The sequence below is a fragment of the Myotis nattereri genome (genome assembly GCF_964212035.1).
Source record: "Myotis nattereri genome assembly, chromosome: 5".
Taxonomy (NCBI): Eukaryota; Metazoa; Chordata; class Mammalia; order Chiroptera; family Vespertilionidae; genus Myotis; species Myotis nattereri.
In genome coordinates this window covers 94549871-94567296 of record NC_138080.1, presented here as the reverse complement: position 1 = coordinate 94567296, position 17426 = coordinate 94549871, and the positions used below count along the sequence as shown (strand labels likewise).

At 44.1% G+C, this 17426-nt stretch overlaps 1 protein-coding gene across 1 annotated transcript in view; it reads right to left on the bottom strand.

Moving 5' to 3' along the window:
• ITK (IL2 inducible T cell kinase) overlaps positions 1-17426 on the bottom strand; it is a 51790-nt gene that overhangs the window by 11863 nt on the left and 22501 nt on the right. The window contains exons 5-9 of the mRNA XM_081092181.1: positions 15573-15613; positions 11706-11857; positions 9079-9144; positions 7418-7472; positions 1385-1467 (exon numbers count right to left, since the gene is read on the bottom strand). Coding sequence (XP_080948307.1) covers positions 1385-1467; positions 7418-7472; positions 9079-9144; positions 11706-11857; positions 15573-15613 — 397 coding nt within the window. The remainder of the gene's footprint in view (positions 1-1384; positions 1468-7417; positions 7473-9078; positions 9145-11705; positions 11858-15572; positions 15614-17426) is intronic.

Below are 17426 nucleotides of genomic sequence, written 5' to 3'. Positions count from 1 at the left end.
TGATGCCCAATGCCTGCTTTTCTTCTGGGAGCCTGGAATGTTGCTATGTGCTAGGCAGAGGCTGCCTACGTGGCCAGCCCCCAGTGAAAACCATCGGCACTGAGTCTCTCCTGAGCTTCGCTCGTAGATGCCACTCCCCACCCCCACCCCTCCAACCCCGTGCCCCCTGCCCCTCACCCTGTTGTCCCAACTTGCTGCTGGAGAAGTTCTGCATGCCCTGTGTGACTCCACTGGGAGAGGACTCTGGTCGCTTGTGTTTGGTTTTCTCTGGATTTGGCCCCAGGTGCCTTTTGCTGATTTTGCTTTGCATCCTTTGGCTGTGATAAATCTCAGCCTTGAGTACCACTACATGCTGAGCCTGGGAAGTCTTCCTAGTGAATCACTGAACCTGGGGGTGGTCTCGGAGACTTCCACACCGCTTTGGTTGGCTCTCCTCCATTCTACCTTACGCAGTTGCGTGTCACTCTCGCCACTGTCCCCCAGGCAGGGCAGAGGTGGGCCCTTCTGTGATGTGCACCCCATCTTTCCCACCCCTGGACAGCGCCCTTCCTCTCTGTCGCCTGTCTAAACCCTGCTCTTGCTCTGAGTCTTGCTCACATCCTCTGTCCTCCAACAAGTATTCCACGAGGACCCCTTCATAATTCATTTTCCCTCTTCTCTTCTTTATTTTTGGTAATTGCCAAACTGCTTACTCTTCCTGATTTTCTGATTAGAAGAGGATTTGACATCATTTTACAGAGATGGGAACTGAGGCCCGGAGAGGGGCAGACAAGTAAGTAGTGAGGGTCTTGCAGGCAGTCAGCGGAGACATGACGGGCTTGGCCACTCGCACTCCGTTGCCTCAGGAAAGTGCAGGCAGCTCCCCGAGCCTCAGTTTCTCCTTTGTGAAGGGAGCATAGTAACACCTGCCTTCAGGGCTCGTTAGGATTGGACATGGTCGGCGATGTTCTGGCACATAGTAAGGACTCGGGAAATGGCAGGCAGCTTCATTAGCAGAGCCAGAACTAGCATTCATATCTTCTCGCTGCCAGCCAGAGGTATCTTTTTTATTATTCCGTGTAATTAATTACGAACTCATCAGATACAGGGCCAGGTATTTTCTTTCTCTGGAGCTCTGCACTCAGGGATGCTCGCCGGGAAAGGAACCTGGCACCCAGCCCCAGCTCTGCCATGTTCCTGCTAAGTGACTGCAGTTATGTCCCTAATCTCTCTGGCCTTGAACGTCTTGGCCGGGGGTTGGGGGGGAGGGCGGGAAGGGGAGACAGGGAACACACATCATTCCTAGCGGCCCTTTGACCCCTTGCTCTGACATTGCTGTGGGCTGCCCTCCTCATCCCCTTCAGGACGGCCTCTCCCCACTCTGCCAAGTGAGGTGGCGCCATACCTTACGATGGCCTTGGTGAAGACAGACAGGGTGTACGTGCCTGGAGTCCTGGAATCCCGTACCATGAAGGCTCCTTCTTTGCCCTGGAATGGTTAGAAAGAATGGAAGGTTAGTGATCCCAGAAGACCAGGCTCACGCACGCAGCTCTGCTTTCTTGCTTGTGAACGAGGGGACGGGGCGATTCTGTAGGCCAGCTAGGCACAGAGCAGACTTTCAGCAACAATGGCTGCCATTTTACATATTCATTCAACAGATACCTCTCGGGCTCTTACCATGGGCCATGCGTCAGAGACTATTCTAGTGAGGATCTAAGTAGTAATGGAGACAAACAGCCCTCTTGGAGCTGGCCACGTGCCAGATTCCTTGCAGATATTGTCCTACCCTCACCACAACACTACAATCTAGAAGTTACCATCTTCGATTTCCTGATGAGGATACCGAGCGCCAGAGAGTTTAAGTGGCTTTCTCATGACCTACAACCAGTAAGTGGCAGACCTGGCACTTGAACCTTGAACATGGCCTGTGAGCAAAGCCAGTGCTCGTTCTACTGCTCCGTGGTGCCTCCATTCATCAAATGTTAGAAGCCCCATCTGCATTCCCCCACAAGGGCATAAGCTTTCTGTCCTGGAAACTTTTATCAGTCCCCTAATGGGAAAAAAAAATCTTTTAGGCCCTTTCCAAAGTGCTGATTTTGCTATCAGGCAAAAGGAGAAAAAATGTGAAGCTCCTGAGCGCACGAGGGAAGTGGAGAGAAGGGGAAGACCCAAGTATGTCCCCTTCACTTCCCCTGACAATATTGCTAGCGTTGATAAAATCAGTATAAGCACGTGGATATTCCAGTTTATTTCTTCCTGGTGGCAACTTTAAAATCTTAGCTTTGTTTGAGTACTTCATGTCTAATGTTCTGTTCCCACCCACCTGTAAATCTCTGCTGGTAATATCTGCAAAACCTATTATTATGATTTACTTAACGCAGACATAGTGTGGTCCTTAAGGGAAGGCCAGAAAGAGACAGGAACCTTGTGCGGGGGGCATACACTTATAGCATGTGGAGCAAAGCATACACAGTTTAGAACAACACAGGCCCCTCCATTCCCCAACCCCAACGGTGGGCTGTCTACACATAAAAGTAATACCCACAGATGGCCATGCTAATTGTGTGAATCCTAGAGCCTCAGGGTTAGAAAGGACCCTGTAAAGGCTATCTAGTTCAAGGTTATCCCAACCTCAGCACCATTGACATCTTGGGCCCCGTAATTCTATGTGGTAGGAGCCTTTCCTGTTTATAGGATAGTTAGCAGCATCCCTGGCCTCTAACCACTGGATGACAGGCATTAGCAAGCGTCCCCTGGTGGACAAAACCACCTCTGGCTGAGAACCGCTGATCTGGCCTAACTCCCTAAACTCTGAGTCCCAAACTTCGTTGATTATCACAAGTCCCTGAGACAAAACAAAATAGCAACAGCGAACAACTGACCATGCTCTGCCCCTTATCTACACACTAGAATCTTCAAGACGGGGACCCTGGTACCTGAACTTTTCCAAAGCTTGCCATGTGATCCTTATAGACATTCAGGTTTGATGTCCACGGACCCAGCTAAACAGGCAGCTCTTACTTATAACAGTCCTGATGAATGGTCTCTGTCTCACAAAGCACTGAGAGTTAACGGCTTATCCTGCACAGAAACACAATCTGCTTCCTCTCACTTGGCCCTAAACATGCAGGATGTGTGTGGGGGGTGGTGGTGGGGGGCGGGGGAGGAGATTGGGGACAATTGGCTCTTACAAATGCTGTTCATTGTTGCCAAACATATAGTTTACCACATAAACTTTGTGAAACTCCCCAAACTCTTCTTATCTCTGCTGGGAGTTTCAAGAGTCTATTTTGACATCTGGGGGAGGGGGGGGAGGGGCGGGGTGGAGAATGGGGGAATTGGATGAAGGTGGTCAAAAGGTACAAACTTCCAGGTATAACATAAATAAGTCTCGGGGATGTAATGTACAGCATGGCGACGATAGTTAACGATACTGAATTGTATATTTGAAAGTTGCTGAGAGAGTAGGTCTTAAAAATCATCATAAGGAAAAAAAAACCTTGTAACTGTGTAGTGATGGCTGTTAACTAATTGTGGCGATCAGTTTGCAATATACACATGTATGAAATCATTATGTTGTACACCCTGAACTTATGCAATGTTGTATGTCAGTTTTGTCTCTCAACATCATATTTGTGATATTCATCCACCCATTATGTGTAGCATAGATTGTCTTCCAAATGTCTCCCCTTTTGCTAAATAGCGAAGCGTTTGCTCTTGCCTCATTGAAAGGTGATGGGTTAAACGCAAGGCAGGAAGAAACAGAACTCCCACAGAGGCCAGCTTTATCTGCATGTGTAAGTTATTCTAAAGGGGAAGAAACATAGACCAAAAGCCCAGAAGTTTAACAACTGTCTTGTGAAGAGGGGAGTGGGTACATCTCTTCTATTAAATTAAGAGCATTTTGTTGTTGCTATTCCTTCCAAGAAGCCATTATTATTATTATTATTATTATTATTATTATTATTATGGGGTTTTTTTGGGGGGTTTTTTTGGACAGAGATTTGTAATCAGAGCCGGACCCAGCTGTTAACAAGAGTCATGGCAGACATGAGGAGCCTGCGAGGCCAGGTTTGCAGTCAGCTCTGCGGTGCAGGAGGCCCCGAGCTCCTCCTCCCCTGCAGTTGCTCTAGGCGACAGGCAGCGATGGTGACAGGAAACTCTGGTTTGGGGCTGAGGGGGCCTAGAGTTCTGGGGAAAATGAGGCATCCAGCACATGCCACACCACCTACTTCCTGAAAAGGGCTCAGAGGAAGTCACAACCACCAAGAACAGGGGAGGCTGAAGGGTCTTGCTCATATCACTGCGATACACTGGGGCACTGGCCTGAGCGATGCAGCCCAGGGCAGGTGAACCTCACTCCAACGGGACATTGTCAAGGTCTCTATTTACCTTTTATATTTTATTTTATTTTTATTTTTAAAATTTATTTTATTGATTTTTCACAGAGAGGAAGGGAGAGGGATAGAGAGTTAGAAACATCGATGAGAGAGAAACATCAATCAGCTGCCTCCTGCACACCACCCACTGGGGATGTGCCCGCAACCAAGGTACATGCCCTTGACCGGAATCGAACCTGGGACCCTTCAGTCCGCAGACCGACGCTCTATCCTCTGAGCCAAACTGGTCAGGGCTACCTTTTATATTTTATCTAGAAAAAAAAAGTATCTCTCTCATCATTGATGTTTCTATCTCTCTCTCCTTCTCCTTTCCTCTATGAAATCAATAAAAATATAGTTTTAAAAAAAGAAAGAAGGAAAAATACCTAGCTGGTGTGGCTCAGAAGTTGAGCATATGAACCAGGAGGTCCCAGTTCGATTCTGGGTCAGGGCACATGCCCAGGTTGTAGCTTAATCCACAGTGGGTGGCATGTAGGAGGCAGCCAATCAATGATTCTTATCATTGATGTTTCTCTCTCTCCCGCTCTCTTCCTCTCTGAAATTAATAAAAAAAAAAAATTTAAAAAAATAATTAAACTGATAACAATAGACAAAAAATCATGCCAAGGATGTGTTACCTGAAGAGTTGATAGGACACCATAGGAGATGCTTTTCTGTGGTTCCCAAACTAGGGTAAGTCCCAGAATCACCTGGAGCCACCTCCAGAGTTTCTGATTGGTGAGGGCTACAGTCTTAGAATTTGTATTTTTTAAAAACCTCCCCCAATAATGCTCATATCAGCCAGATTTTCCTTAGCACAGTTGTTCATTTGAAAGCATTTGTTAAACATTTTATGTATTCATTCATTCATTTATTGAGCAACTACTTGGTACAGGTCTGGGTTCCTAGGTACAGTAGGTACATGATATGGTAAAGGATCTCTAATCTAGTGGAGAAATATGTATAGGGCACTACATCAGGAAACTTAGTTTAAAAATGAAAGAAATCCATTATTGGTTAAGGAAAATGAGTCAATGCATGTCATAAAGGTCCTATACTTGTTAGATAAGGAGGCACTAATATACCCATGAAACAATTCAGCAGTTGTTTCAAACAGCATATAACACTTGTGTTACCTAAGGAGGCAAAAAGGACTTGATAAAGTAGCTCAGAGTATTAGTAAGGAGGAATGTTTCAACATCCAGGGCAAGCAGACTGTATTTAAATTCCTTCAAAGAACTGCTGTAAAATAGGAGTCATTTTTAGCTAGTCATTCATGAGGCCATAGGCAATACTTCACTAACCAATGTGTGTGATTGAAAATAACAAAACCGCACTTGTTTAAACTCAGTATAATCCAGGTTTTCAATAATTTTGCACTCCTCTCAACTAGTTGAGTTTCACTATGTTATCCAATAACATAGGTTGGGGAAACCAGGTGCTAGGGTGGCTACATATGGATCCCAAGTTTGACTGGAAAAATACAGATCCCCAGGACCTCAGGCTAGAGATTCTGACCTGTAGGTCTGGGGTGGCCCCTGGGAATCTGAATTTTTAAAAGTTTCCTAGTGGTCCCTAGATGGTTTGGCTCAGTGGATAAAGCGTCGGCCTGTGGACTGAAGGGTCCCGGGTTCGATTCTGGTCAAGGGCACATGCCCGGTAGGGGGCGTATAGGAGGCAGCCAATTAATGATTCTTTCTCATCGTTGATATTTTTGTCTCTCTCTCCCTCTCCTAAATCAATAATAAATGAATGAATGAATGAATGAATGAATGAATGAATAAATAAAATTTCCCCAGTGGTTCTGTTGGGAACACCAGGAAAAGATTAAATGCTAAGTCAATGTGGAACCAAATAGAAACCAGAGTCCAATAATGACTCAGCTCAATTCCTCTTCTTCCATGAAATCTTTCTAACTCCGCTAGCATCTTCTCTGAACTCAGAGACCACTGCAAGCCTGCCTCATATACTCATAGTTTATCTTAGATTGCCCTTGAAGTTTTTTTTCAGAGTTTGTTTTGAAAATAAAACAATAGAGCCCAAAGCTCACTGAGCTCAAAAATCCTAAGTATTTAGTCCTGTGCTCAGCAAAATGGTGAGGTCCTGGAGTTTATATTAAGAAGTCCTAATAAAGGAAATGGTGCAAGCATACCATAACTGAGACAGGTGATCATTGAGACAGCCGGTGTAATAGACTGTGTCACATTCATCACTGGTAAACACACAGAGTCTTTCGGAGAATCCACAGACACCTAAACCTTCCCTTTTTGATGAGGACAAGTTGCCCAAGGGCAGAACATCTTACCTTGTCCTCTTGTTAGCTGCCTGCTAAGAGCAACTTACCCAAAGAAGAAAAACCCAAGTTCACTATCCCCAATATGACTGTGGACTTTCCTTCTCCCCTCCCATTTTCCTCTTACAGATATTATATTTCTTTCCTCTGATAGAATGAATCAATCTATTCTCAGTTTCTCTTGCGCAAAAGTAAACAGACATTAATAATAAACTCTGTGTCTTTAAATTATTCTTTGAAAATATTCATCATCCTTCTACCTTCCCATCACAGCCTTTCACACCTTTCCTGACATCTTCCCAGGTTCCTTGTCTAAACTCCTAACCATTGTCCAAAATCATGGATGGTTTGGGTGGTCAATTATCCATTTGCCTGGGACTGGTGGGGGATAGGGGTGCCCCTGGGACACAGGAGTCTCCGTTTTACAAGTAGAACAATCCCAGGCAAGCCAAGATGAGTTGGCCATTCCAGCTTCATTCCATTCAGGAAAGATTTGCATTTGATTCTTAAAGATAGAAATACTTTCAAACCACAGCTGGAAAACGGTATATGATGACATGGCAGGAATAGTGTTGATATTTGGCATAAGGAGACTAATGCCTTCATTAACTCATGCCTACTGCCTACTGGTCTCACTGGGAAGGCTAGGGTTGAGCACTTGTCATAGCATCATCTGAATATTAGACTCAGATGGAGAGATTTTTCTTTAAATGGCTAATGCCAGCACAATTTATTTTAAGTCAAAAGGCGGGTTAAGGAGACTTACTGTGTCCAAAAGAAGTTTTTCAGCTTTGTCTCGGCTGATACTCTTATTGTACCACCTGAAAGCAGGAAAAAGCCATATATCAATGACATTTAAAATTTTTGATGATTTACTTGCGAAAGATAATTAATGCCAGAAATACCTCCAAGAAGGGGAATATGCATTTTTATTTGGCCCAGGCTTCACCATTCTATATTGCTGTACAGTCAGTTGGAATTTTGGGTTTGTCTCCTCCATCATAAATTAGGAGATTCGAATTAAAAGCAAAAACAAAACTTCCAAGCCTGGTGAGCATTTGGAATAAACGCATATTTCTTTCTATAGGCATTGATTATTTAAAAAAAGAATTCTATTTAAGCATGTTTTATGTGTTTCATTGTAGCCCAAGGATTCTTGGAACTGATGGCTCTTTTAGCTGAGGGGTGAGGTTATTTGTGTACTTCATCAAAATGAATCTCATATTGAGAGACTCTTCAGAAAATAAATGACAGCTCTTCCCTGTAGAATTTATTCAAATTTCGGCAACAAATGACTTGACCGCATTTGAACTACTAAGAACTCACAGAAGTTAATAGAAGTCTTCACAGCTAGCATTCTTCAACCTTGGTATTGCATATTTGGTGAGGACTTAAAAAATTTTTTATTTTTAAATAATTTCAAGGGTATAGAAAAGTTGTAAGACACTATAAAAGAACTCCCATATACACTTCCCCCAGAGGAACCAATTGTTTACATTTGCTTTATCAGTGTCTCTGGATAGATAAATCTATATTTTTCTGAACCATTTGAAAATAGACTTTTATTCCTAATGACTTCAGTATGTATTTCAAAGAAATAGAGTATACATTTATATAACCATAATGCAATTATCCAAATCAGGAAATTTAACAGTGATACAATACTATTATTTAATATCAGACCTTATTCAATGTTCATCAATTGTCCCAATAATGTGTATTACAGCTGATTTTTTAATGATTCAAGAGCCAATCCAGGATTACTAGTGCCCCACCTCTGAATCCACAATTTGTTCCTCCAAGAACTCCTGGTCTGTAGAGGGGGAAGTGTGGTTTAGAAAACCAAAATCTGCTGTGCACACTGCTACTTTGGTGTTGTTGCTTCTGGGCCTTTCAGCAGCTGAGCCAGGAAATCTATGTACGTATAGTGAGTACTCTGGACGCTGCAATTTGATTGTATTAAACTCTAAGTAGTTCCACTAAAATAATACCCATGTGGGCTCTTCTAAATGATAGCTTGGAACAAACAACACAAGCTAAGCAGATATTTAATACCTATGTGTCTGCTATTTTGGTACTGGACGTATGAAACCATGTTTTGAATCAGTTTGTATTTGAACCAGTGTTCATAGCATTTTTTTCGTTCTCAGTTAAGACCAATATTCCCAGACTCTCAGAACCTTTTCCTTTCCTACAATCTGCATAGGCATCTGAGAAGCATCCTCTTGGTAAAAGGGCAGGTGAGTACACGCCCCCCTCCCCTTCTCCTATATAAAATGTCCTTCTGCTGCTATTTAGGGATGAGGAGAAGAAAGCAGGTCAAGAAGAGAAAATGCCTGGTGATTTTATCATCACCCAACAATTTGTTTCTAAACCAAGGAGGACTCCTTAGTACCGTATTTTTGTAAAATAAATAAAATATCTTACTCGTAGGTTTCCAGGTTATTTGCAGATTTTTCCACCAGATAGCTGCTTGGTACATATCCTTCGTGTCTGTAAAAGGGGAAATCAGTGTTTAGACCAGTGGTTCTCAGCCTTCCTAATGCCGCGACCCTTTAATACAGTCCCTCATGTTGTGGTGACCCCCAACCATAAAATTATTTTCGTTGCTACTTCATAACTGTAATCTTGCTGCTGTTATGAATGGTAATATAAATATCTGATATGCAGGATGTATTTCGGCGACCCCATGAAAGGGTCGTTCGACCCCCAAAGGGGTCGCGACCCACAGGTTGAGAACTGCTGGTTTAGACTAATAGAGGACTAATTTTCATATCTCCATTATATAAGTTTAATTTGCTAAAAGTCCCTTAGAGTTGGGAGAGTCTCACATTATTTGGCATTCCTGACAAGAGATTTTGAAGTTTCAGAATAAAAACATTGCTAAAAAATAACAACAATCTATCTGTTAAAGGCAATAGATTCACTACTGAAACATGAACCACACTAAATAAAACACCACTATTTTAGTTAAAACATGCTGCTTGCTGCTCTCTCCTCAGCGTGAAAGTTCCTCTACTGGAAAAAAAAGGTCAATGTGTGGTCTCTATTTTCTATAAGGAAACTTTTTCTGCATTTGATAATCAGTATCTTTTCCACTTTAATGCTATTATGCTACAGTCAGGAAACCAAAATAATTAAAATATAAAAAATTACTATCCAACCACAGGTGTCAAAAAATACTGCCAGTCAGCATTGTAAGTTTTAATTCAAAGCCTCCCCAATATTCTTTGTTAATTGAGCGCCTTCAGACATAAATGGTAAAACATGAGAAAAAAGGAAAAAGTCATGTTGGACTTGGGGGCGGGCGTCCCTTTTGAGCAGGACTAAACAATTTTGCATAAACAAAGACCTACAGATTAAGGGACGAATAAGCGCATCCAAATACTTCACATTTGTGTGTAGCTTTGTGCTTTCCGAAGCGCTTTTACATGCACATTCGCGATTGCCTTTAATACCGCAAGGTGAGAACAGTGTGCCCTCACTCTCTCGGCCTCTGACTCTGTACCTGCAATAAGGGACCTAAACTAGATCACACATACAACCCCTCCAGACTCTGCCAGCCTATCAAGAGATGGCCGACCGTTTCTTGCTTTTTACTTCGTAAAGTGTTTTGCCATTTTTCAATCGAGGGATGATGCTTATGGGGAATGTGTAATCTATTTCACAGAATTGCTTTGAGGTTTGAAGAAAGCAAGAATGGGGCTGTCCATCACGGGATGATGATCTCATGGCCTGTGCCCATGGCTGACAGAGCTAGTCAGTCACGATGCGCTTTCCTTGGAGAATTGGACTTCCAGCCACAGAAGCCTCCTTAACCCCGTGATCACGGTAGTCAGTGCCAAGTGGTAGGAGTCAGCTTGTTCTGAAATTTGCTATTTCTTTTATATCTCTCTTAATATCTGTTCCTGCCACACCATATGTTTACAATTATAATAATAGGTCAAATACTATTTTTGCTTTCAAGTAGAATGACTGAGTTTTAACATGCCAACCAAAGTGGAGTTCTCTACACTATGATGATAATTATCTTCACTCGTCTGTGGATATAGAATTTACGAAGACCTTTCACTTTCATCATCTCACTGATTTTTCTCAAAATTCTGAGATAGTCAAAGCTGATATTATCAGGCCTGGCCGGGTAGCTCAGTTGGTTAGAATGCTGTCCTGATATTCTGAGGCTGTGGGTTCAATCCCCAGATCAGAGCACATACAAAAATCAACCAAAGAATGCATTAATAACTGGAACAACAAGTCTCTCTCTCTCTCTCTCTCTCTCTCTCCCTCCCTCCCTCCCTCTCTCCCTCCCATCAATAAATAAAGCTGATATTATAGTCTGCATTTTGCAGATGAGGAAATACATTCACAAAGGTTAAGGTACTTTTTCCAAAGTCCTGTGCAACAAGAGCAGCTGACATTAAAGTGCAACTCTTCTGTCTTGCCACCTTGTGTACTTTCCATGATATCGCACTATTACAGAGCAAACGGGGAAATTCCCATATGCCGACTGGCCTCTGGGGTGTCCTCTTCATATCCCTTTGAAGTGCAGAGTTGAGCCTTTCTACAGGCCCCTGAACAAAGGGTAAACTGTCATTTGGGAAAGTGAGACCTAGGAGAAGAAATTTCCTGGCACTTCAGGTGCTAATGAAATGTCAGTTGGTTGAAGGGATGGATTTCTGAGTAGGTTCCACTGCTGTTTGGAGAGCCAGGCAGTCTTGAACCTGTGTCTAGTACAGCCTTCCCATATAGGCACAATAGTGCTTCTTTGTGGAATAAATTGTCAGCCTCCCAAATGGTGGATGTTAATAGAAAAACCCAGGAGATTGTTAGATGAATTTGGGGGCCCCGGAGTGCTTGATGGGGTGCAGGGAGCAAGCATAGCAAGTGACTGCCTCCCAGCCACTTCTGAGAAATGGAAAGACACCCCTCAATGACTTCTTCCTTCCACTTCCTCTGCTTCTGCTCTCCTCTCCTAACTCAGTGCAGGGGTCATGTTGAGGGGCAGGACAAACTACCTCACCTCAAACGCTGGACAGCAACCAGAGAGGCCTTACCCATTCTTGTCCTGAACTCTCCACCAGTGAATCTCAGAGCTGTCCAGCAGGTAGTACTCGTCATTGCGCTGTAGCGTGAGTTCCTGAGGGTCGTTCGTTTGGTAGTCATACAAGGCAATGACCAGGGTTTCTTCATGCTCCTGAAGTGATCGCTGGAGGAAGAAGACAAAATCAAACAAAGATGTAGGAAGGAGGTAAACTGCAGAGCGAGGTGAGCAAGTCCCTGAGCTATAACTTGCTCCTGGGAGGGTGCCAGGTCAAACACCAGTTCCTACAATCCACTGGGGTATTCTCTGAGACAATTGCCTTTCTCTCGTTGTCTCTCTTTATGTGTTAGGATCACGGTACTGAATATGACACAAGGACATTCAATACCTGGAATTCATCACCCCTCCCATTCTACGAGGTGAATTCCGACCACAGTGAATTCCAAGTAGCCACTCACATTTCACAAAAGCCTGCTGATTTCTCCATTTGTACCATGTCACATGTTGCAGCCTCTCTGCTGGAAGCATGACATTCTTGGTGAAGGTGATACAGCCAACACTAAATCGTTTAGTCCATGCTTCTCTGATTTGATTTGTGGGTTTGTCCAGATCCATAGAATCATAAGCTGGAATTCCTCTTAGAGGTCATGCAATTCACTCTTTTGTTTAGAATGGGGAAACTGAGGCCCAGATGGAGTAATGCATGTACTCAGTTAAGCACTTGAATTAGTCTTAATGCTCTTTCCACTATAGTACATGGGCTCCCTTCTATGGGCTCTGTTGCCTATGTCTCTACTTTTTAAAAAAATATATTTTGTTGATTTTTTACAGAGAGGAAGGGAGAGGGATAGAGAATTAGAAACATCGATGAGAGAGAAGCATTGATCAGCTGCCTCCTGCACACCCCCTAACTGGGAATGTGCCCACAACCAAGGTACATGCCCTTGACCAGAGTCGAACCTGGGACCCTTCAGTCTGTAGGCTGACACTCTATCCACTGAGCCAAACCAGTCAGGTCTGTCGCTACTTTTTAATACCTTTCTTAGGATGAGAGATTGAAGACATGAAGAAGAGACTGTAAGGCTGACAAGTCCAGGATGGGCACACATGCTGCAGGCTGGCAGATTTAGTGAGAGAGTAAATTAGGGAAGAGATTGCGATTACCGGCTAGAACGAGATTTGTTGTTATAAAAGTCAAAAATTCTCTGAGTCCTTGAAGTATTTGATAGCATAAAAATACTAGTGCTTAAAAAGGAAAAAAAAAAAGAATTTTTTTTTTGTGTGTGATCCCAGCTGTGTCCAGAATGGAATTTGAAGCCTAGCTATTTATGAAGCTTGTGAAGTGGTACATTGGGTTCCTTGAAGTAGAGTTGATGGGCCTGAGGCTTTTGCCCTAAGAAGAAGGAGTTGTGTCAAGGGCATCTGAAGGTAAAGGTGGGATATGACTGTTCCACAGTCTCTCTCACACAGAGCATCAGGCCTGTTAGCTCAGACTGGATTAAAAATACATATAGCACTTCTAGATGCCCATTCAAGATGCTGTGACCCATTAGGGGACAGAGCACAAAAGTGAAGGGAGAAATAAATTCAAGTGGTTCAAGGTAAGAAATGTTGCAATGGATTTAAACCTGTGGTTGAAAGTAGAACAACAACTGCAAAGGCCATGTGCTCTGAAAAGTCTTCAAGAGCCAAGTGGCAGAATCCAAGGAGAGCGGGGTGGGCAGTGTTTTCTGGCCTTCACCTTCATGGATAGTGAAAATCAGACAAGGGCAAACTAGCTTAAGGCGTAGAGGTGTGTGGGTTTAGATGAGACTGTGGGGGAAACCATCTGCGTGCCAGGGTGGTGAGATTCCGAATCATGTCTTCAAGAGATGTGGTGAAATATTTTTAGAAGATCAATGAAAAAAAGAGGGAGAAGAGCTCATTTTCTGCTACAACTTAACACACTGCTTTCCTGTTGTGAGGGATGAGGCCGATGACACAGATCTAAAAACCAGCCTGAGGTTTTGAGCGATTTAAAACTTCTCTTATGAGGACGCTGCCAGTTTCTGAAATGTCACCGTGTGGAGGGAAGCAGCAGAGCTGATCCTTTGGGAAGAGCAGTGAGGAAGCAGAATCAGTAGGTTCTGGAATTAAAGGGCAAGTACTAAAATGTGGTGTTTGGTAACAATGAGGTATCATCTCACACCTGTCAGACTGGCTATCATCAACAAATCAACAAACGACAAGTGCTGGAGAGGATGTGGAGAAAAAGGATCACTTGTGCACTGCTGGTGGGAATGCAGACTGGTGCAGCCACTATGGAAGACAGTATGAATTTTCCTTAAAAAACTGAAAATGGAACTCCCATTTGACCCTGTGATCCCACTTCTAGGAATATATCCCAAGAAACCAGAAACACCAATCAGAAAGGATATATGCACCCCTATGTTCATAGCAGCACAATTCACCATAGCTAAGATCTGGAAACAGCCTAAGTGCCCATCAGTAGATGAATGGATTAGAAAACTGTGGTACATCTACACGATGGAATACTATGCTGCTCTAAAAAGGAAGGAACTCTTACCATTTGCAACGTCATGGATGGAACTGGAGAGCATTATGCTAAGTGAAATAAGCCAGTCAATGAAGGAAAAATACCACATGATCTCACTCATTCATGGATAATAGAGACCATTATAAACTTTTGAACAATAATAGATACAGAGGCAGAGCTGCCTCAAACAGATTGTCAAACTGCAGCAGGAAGGCCGGGGAGGGTTGGGGGGCAGGAGGTAGGGGGGTAAGAGATCAACTAAAGGACTTGTATGCATGCATATAAGCATAACCAATGGACATAAGACACTGGGGGATAGGGGAGGCTAGGGGACTGTCTAGGGCGGGGTGATAAAATGGACACATATGTAATACCCTTTGTAATACTTTAAGCAATAAAAAAAAAAATAAAAAAAAAATGTGGTGTTTGGTATTGATATGATCATAAGGGGCAGGCTGATCTTTCTCCTTTTTTTTGTTTTTGTCTTCTTGACTAAATAGCTTCCCCAGAGTTGACTCAATATTACTGAAATCTTGGCCAGTGTTTCTCAAACTTCAGTGTGCCTCAGACTCACCTGGAGCTTTGTTAAAATGCAGATTGCTGGGCCTCTTCCCCAGGGTTTTGATGAAGGAGGTCTGGGGAGGGGCCTGAGAGTCCGCATTGAATTTCTAACAAGCTCCCAAGTGATGTTGATGCCGCTGGTCCATGGACCAGACTTTGAGAACCACCACTCAAACTAGAGACCACCCCACCAGAAACTCTGCAGCCTACTGGTTTGACTCCCAAGTGTCTGAATGGCCTTGGGAGAGTCCCAACACGTCTCTTGGGACTTGATTTCCCAAGCGTTAGGAAGAGAATAAAGTGCTACCTCTCTTGAGCAGCTAGAACTCCTAGTGAGTTTTGAACTAGTAAAAGTGCGGAAGTGCTTTGAAGAATATAAAGTAATATCAAATATATGCTTCCAAAGTGCCTTTATGTAGAACGAATATGCAATTTTACACAGAGTAAATATGCAAGTTTACATAGATGTGAGTGGCTATTAGACTCCAAAGTGGTCAGGTGGCTGGACACACCATTTAATACAATAAGTGCTTGTTGAGTGGACAAAGTGAGGTGAAGCTTTAGCAGCTCAGTGGCCCATTTACATGGACAGACCCACGAGACAGTTCAGGCCCAAGAAACCCAGTGTGCTGAGTTCAGCTGAAGCACGACACTCTACTAGTATTGCCTTCACAGAGGGTCTGGGGAATCCGGGCACGCAGGAAAAATGCAGGTGGGAACATGCCAGCCAAGCAGCCCGCAGCAGTGGGCCCACCCTCACTCGGCACTAAAGGTTTCACTCACCCTGTTGTCTTCAGGAGTAGGAGGAAGAGGCTTCTTTGAAGCTGAAACGAGAAAAACAGAAAAAGAAAATGAGCCTTAAACTGAACATCCCCAACCGGAGGTGAGCCGTCGGGGGCTTTTCAGAGAAAAGGGGCCCTCTTTGAGGAGAACAGCAGGAGAAAGGGGCAGAAAGAGCCGGTGAGACACAGAAATACAAAGGCCGACCCTGGTAGAACCTCTGTTGTATCTCCCTCAGCCTGCTGGTTCGCCGTGTCATTCTAGGAGACATCAGGAACTTCTGGAAGCCAATATTCCAGGCCTCTTTTTCTGTGTTCCCAGGCAAAGCCTAACCCCAAGGTTGTGACAGGGGTTAGGCTTGTGTCCTTCCTGGAGACTTCCACGATGGCACCTCCTAAGCCCAGGAGTGGGAATGGCTGACTCAGGGGGGCAGTGACTCACTGGCTTCCTGATGCTGTTGTGGGCTAGAGGAGGAGGTGGGAGAGGGGGCGGCCACCAAGGCTGAAATCCACTTTTAGTTACCTTAGGGCCTCTGAGTATGTGTTTTTGCTGCCTCCTCCACACAGCACACACCAACACCTTTCTTGATCTCTCCTCTCTCGATTCCTTCTGTCCTTCTTTCTTCTCTCTTCTTTCTCTTTCTTCCTCTCTCTTTCTTTTCATCTCTTTCCCCATCTCTCAGTATTTCTCTTTTGAGACCCTGGAAAGTCAGGCCTGGAATCCATGGACCAAGTGTGCGCGTATGGGTGGCATATAAGAGGCCGTTCACAGGCTTCTGCTCAATTCAAAGATTTCTCTAACAATCAGAGATAAGAGGGGACTGGGCTGCATAAGTAGGTGGTGAGTTCCTCATCTCTGCATAAGGCTGACTTGATGTTGGGCAGCCTGTGTCAGGGATGTGGTAAGAGGAGGTTCACCTCCTTTTGTGCTAACTCCTTGAGCACGGGCAGGGTTGGGTATTGGGTATGCAATTCACGGAGAAGAGGGAAAACTGACATAATAGGAAGCATGCTTCTTACTCAGCATTGAACTTGGAGCCAGGAGCCTGGCATTCTCACCCCAGCTCCACCACATACCAGCGGTGTGGCCTTGGGTCCTTCTGGCCCTGAACATTCTGTGACTGATCTCGTTCTTCCTCTGGCCTTGTTCTTCCCTTCCTTCCTTGCCCTCTGTGTGAAGTTGGTATGTGGTGAGATGAAGGCCAGTTCTGGTTGCAAAAATAAGTGTTGCTGTGGGTTGGGTACAGCAGGGTCCATTTTTACTCAATCACCTCTCCTGCTTCTCAGACATACATACACATACTGCTATATCTCAGCTTCATTCTTCTGTCCACAGATAAGAAAGATTAATAGACAAAATGGATATTTATGGAGAGCTCAGTAAGTGCCAGAAGCTGTGCTAAGAGCTTTGCATAACCCAAGTCTCCCAATAACCCCACAAAGTAGCTACTTATAATCATTGTCCCCATTTTATAGATGAGAAAACTGACTCAGAGAGATGCAGATAGGTTAAGTAACAGATGTGAAGTCACATAGCAAGGAGGTGATGGGGCTGGGACTCACCCCCCCAAGTGTTTTTCACCCCAGAGGTCTGTGGAATTGGACCCTTCCCTGTACGTGTGCCCAACACAGGAATCCTATGAGACTTCACCCAAAGCTAACGATCATGTGCTGTGTGCACAGCGTGGTATGTTCTCAGACTCTTCTCTTAGCTCTGTCAAAGCCGTGGTGCATAGCTATTTAAAACAAGTCTAAAAGAGTATAAAGAAAGCATGGTCAGGTGGGGACATGATCTAGGTGGCAATGCAGAAGCAGGACCATTGGCAAAGTGACTGCCCTGGGTTCATGTGGGGAGAAG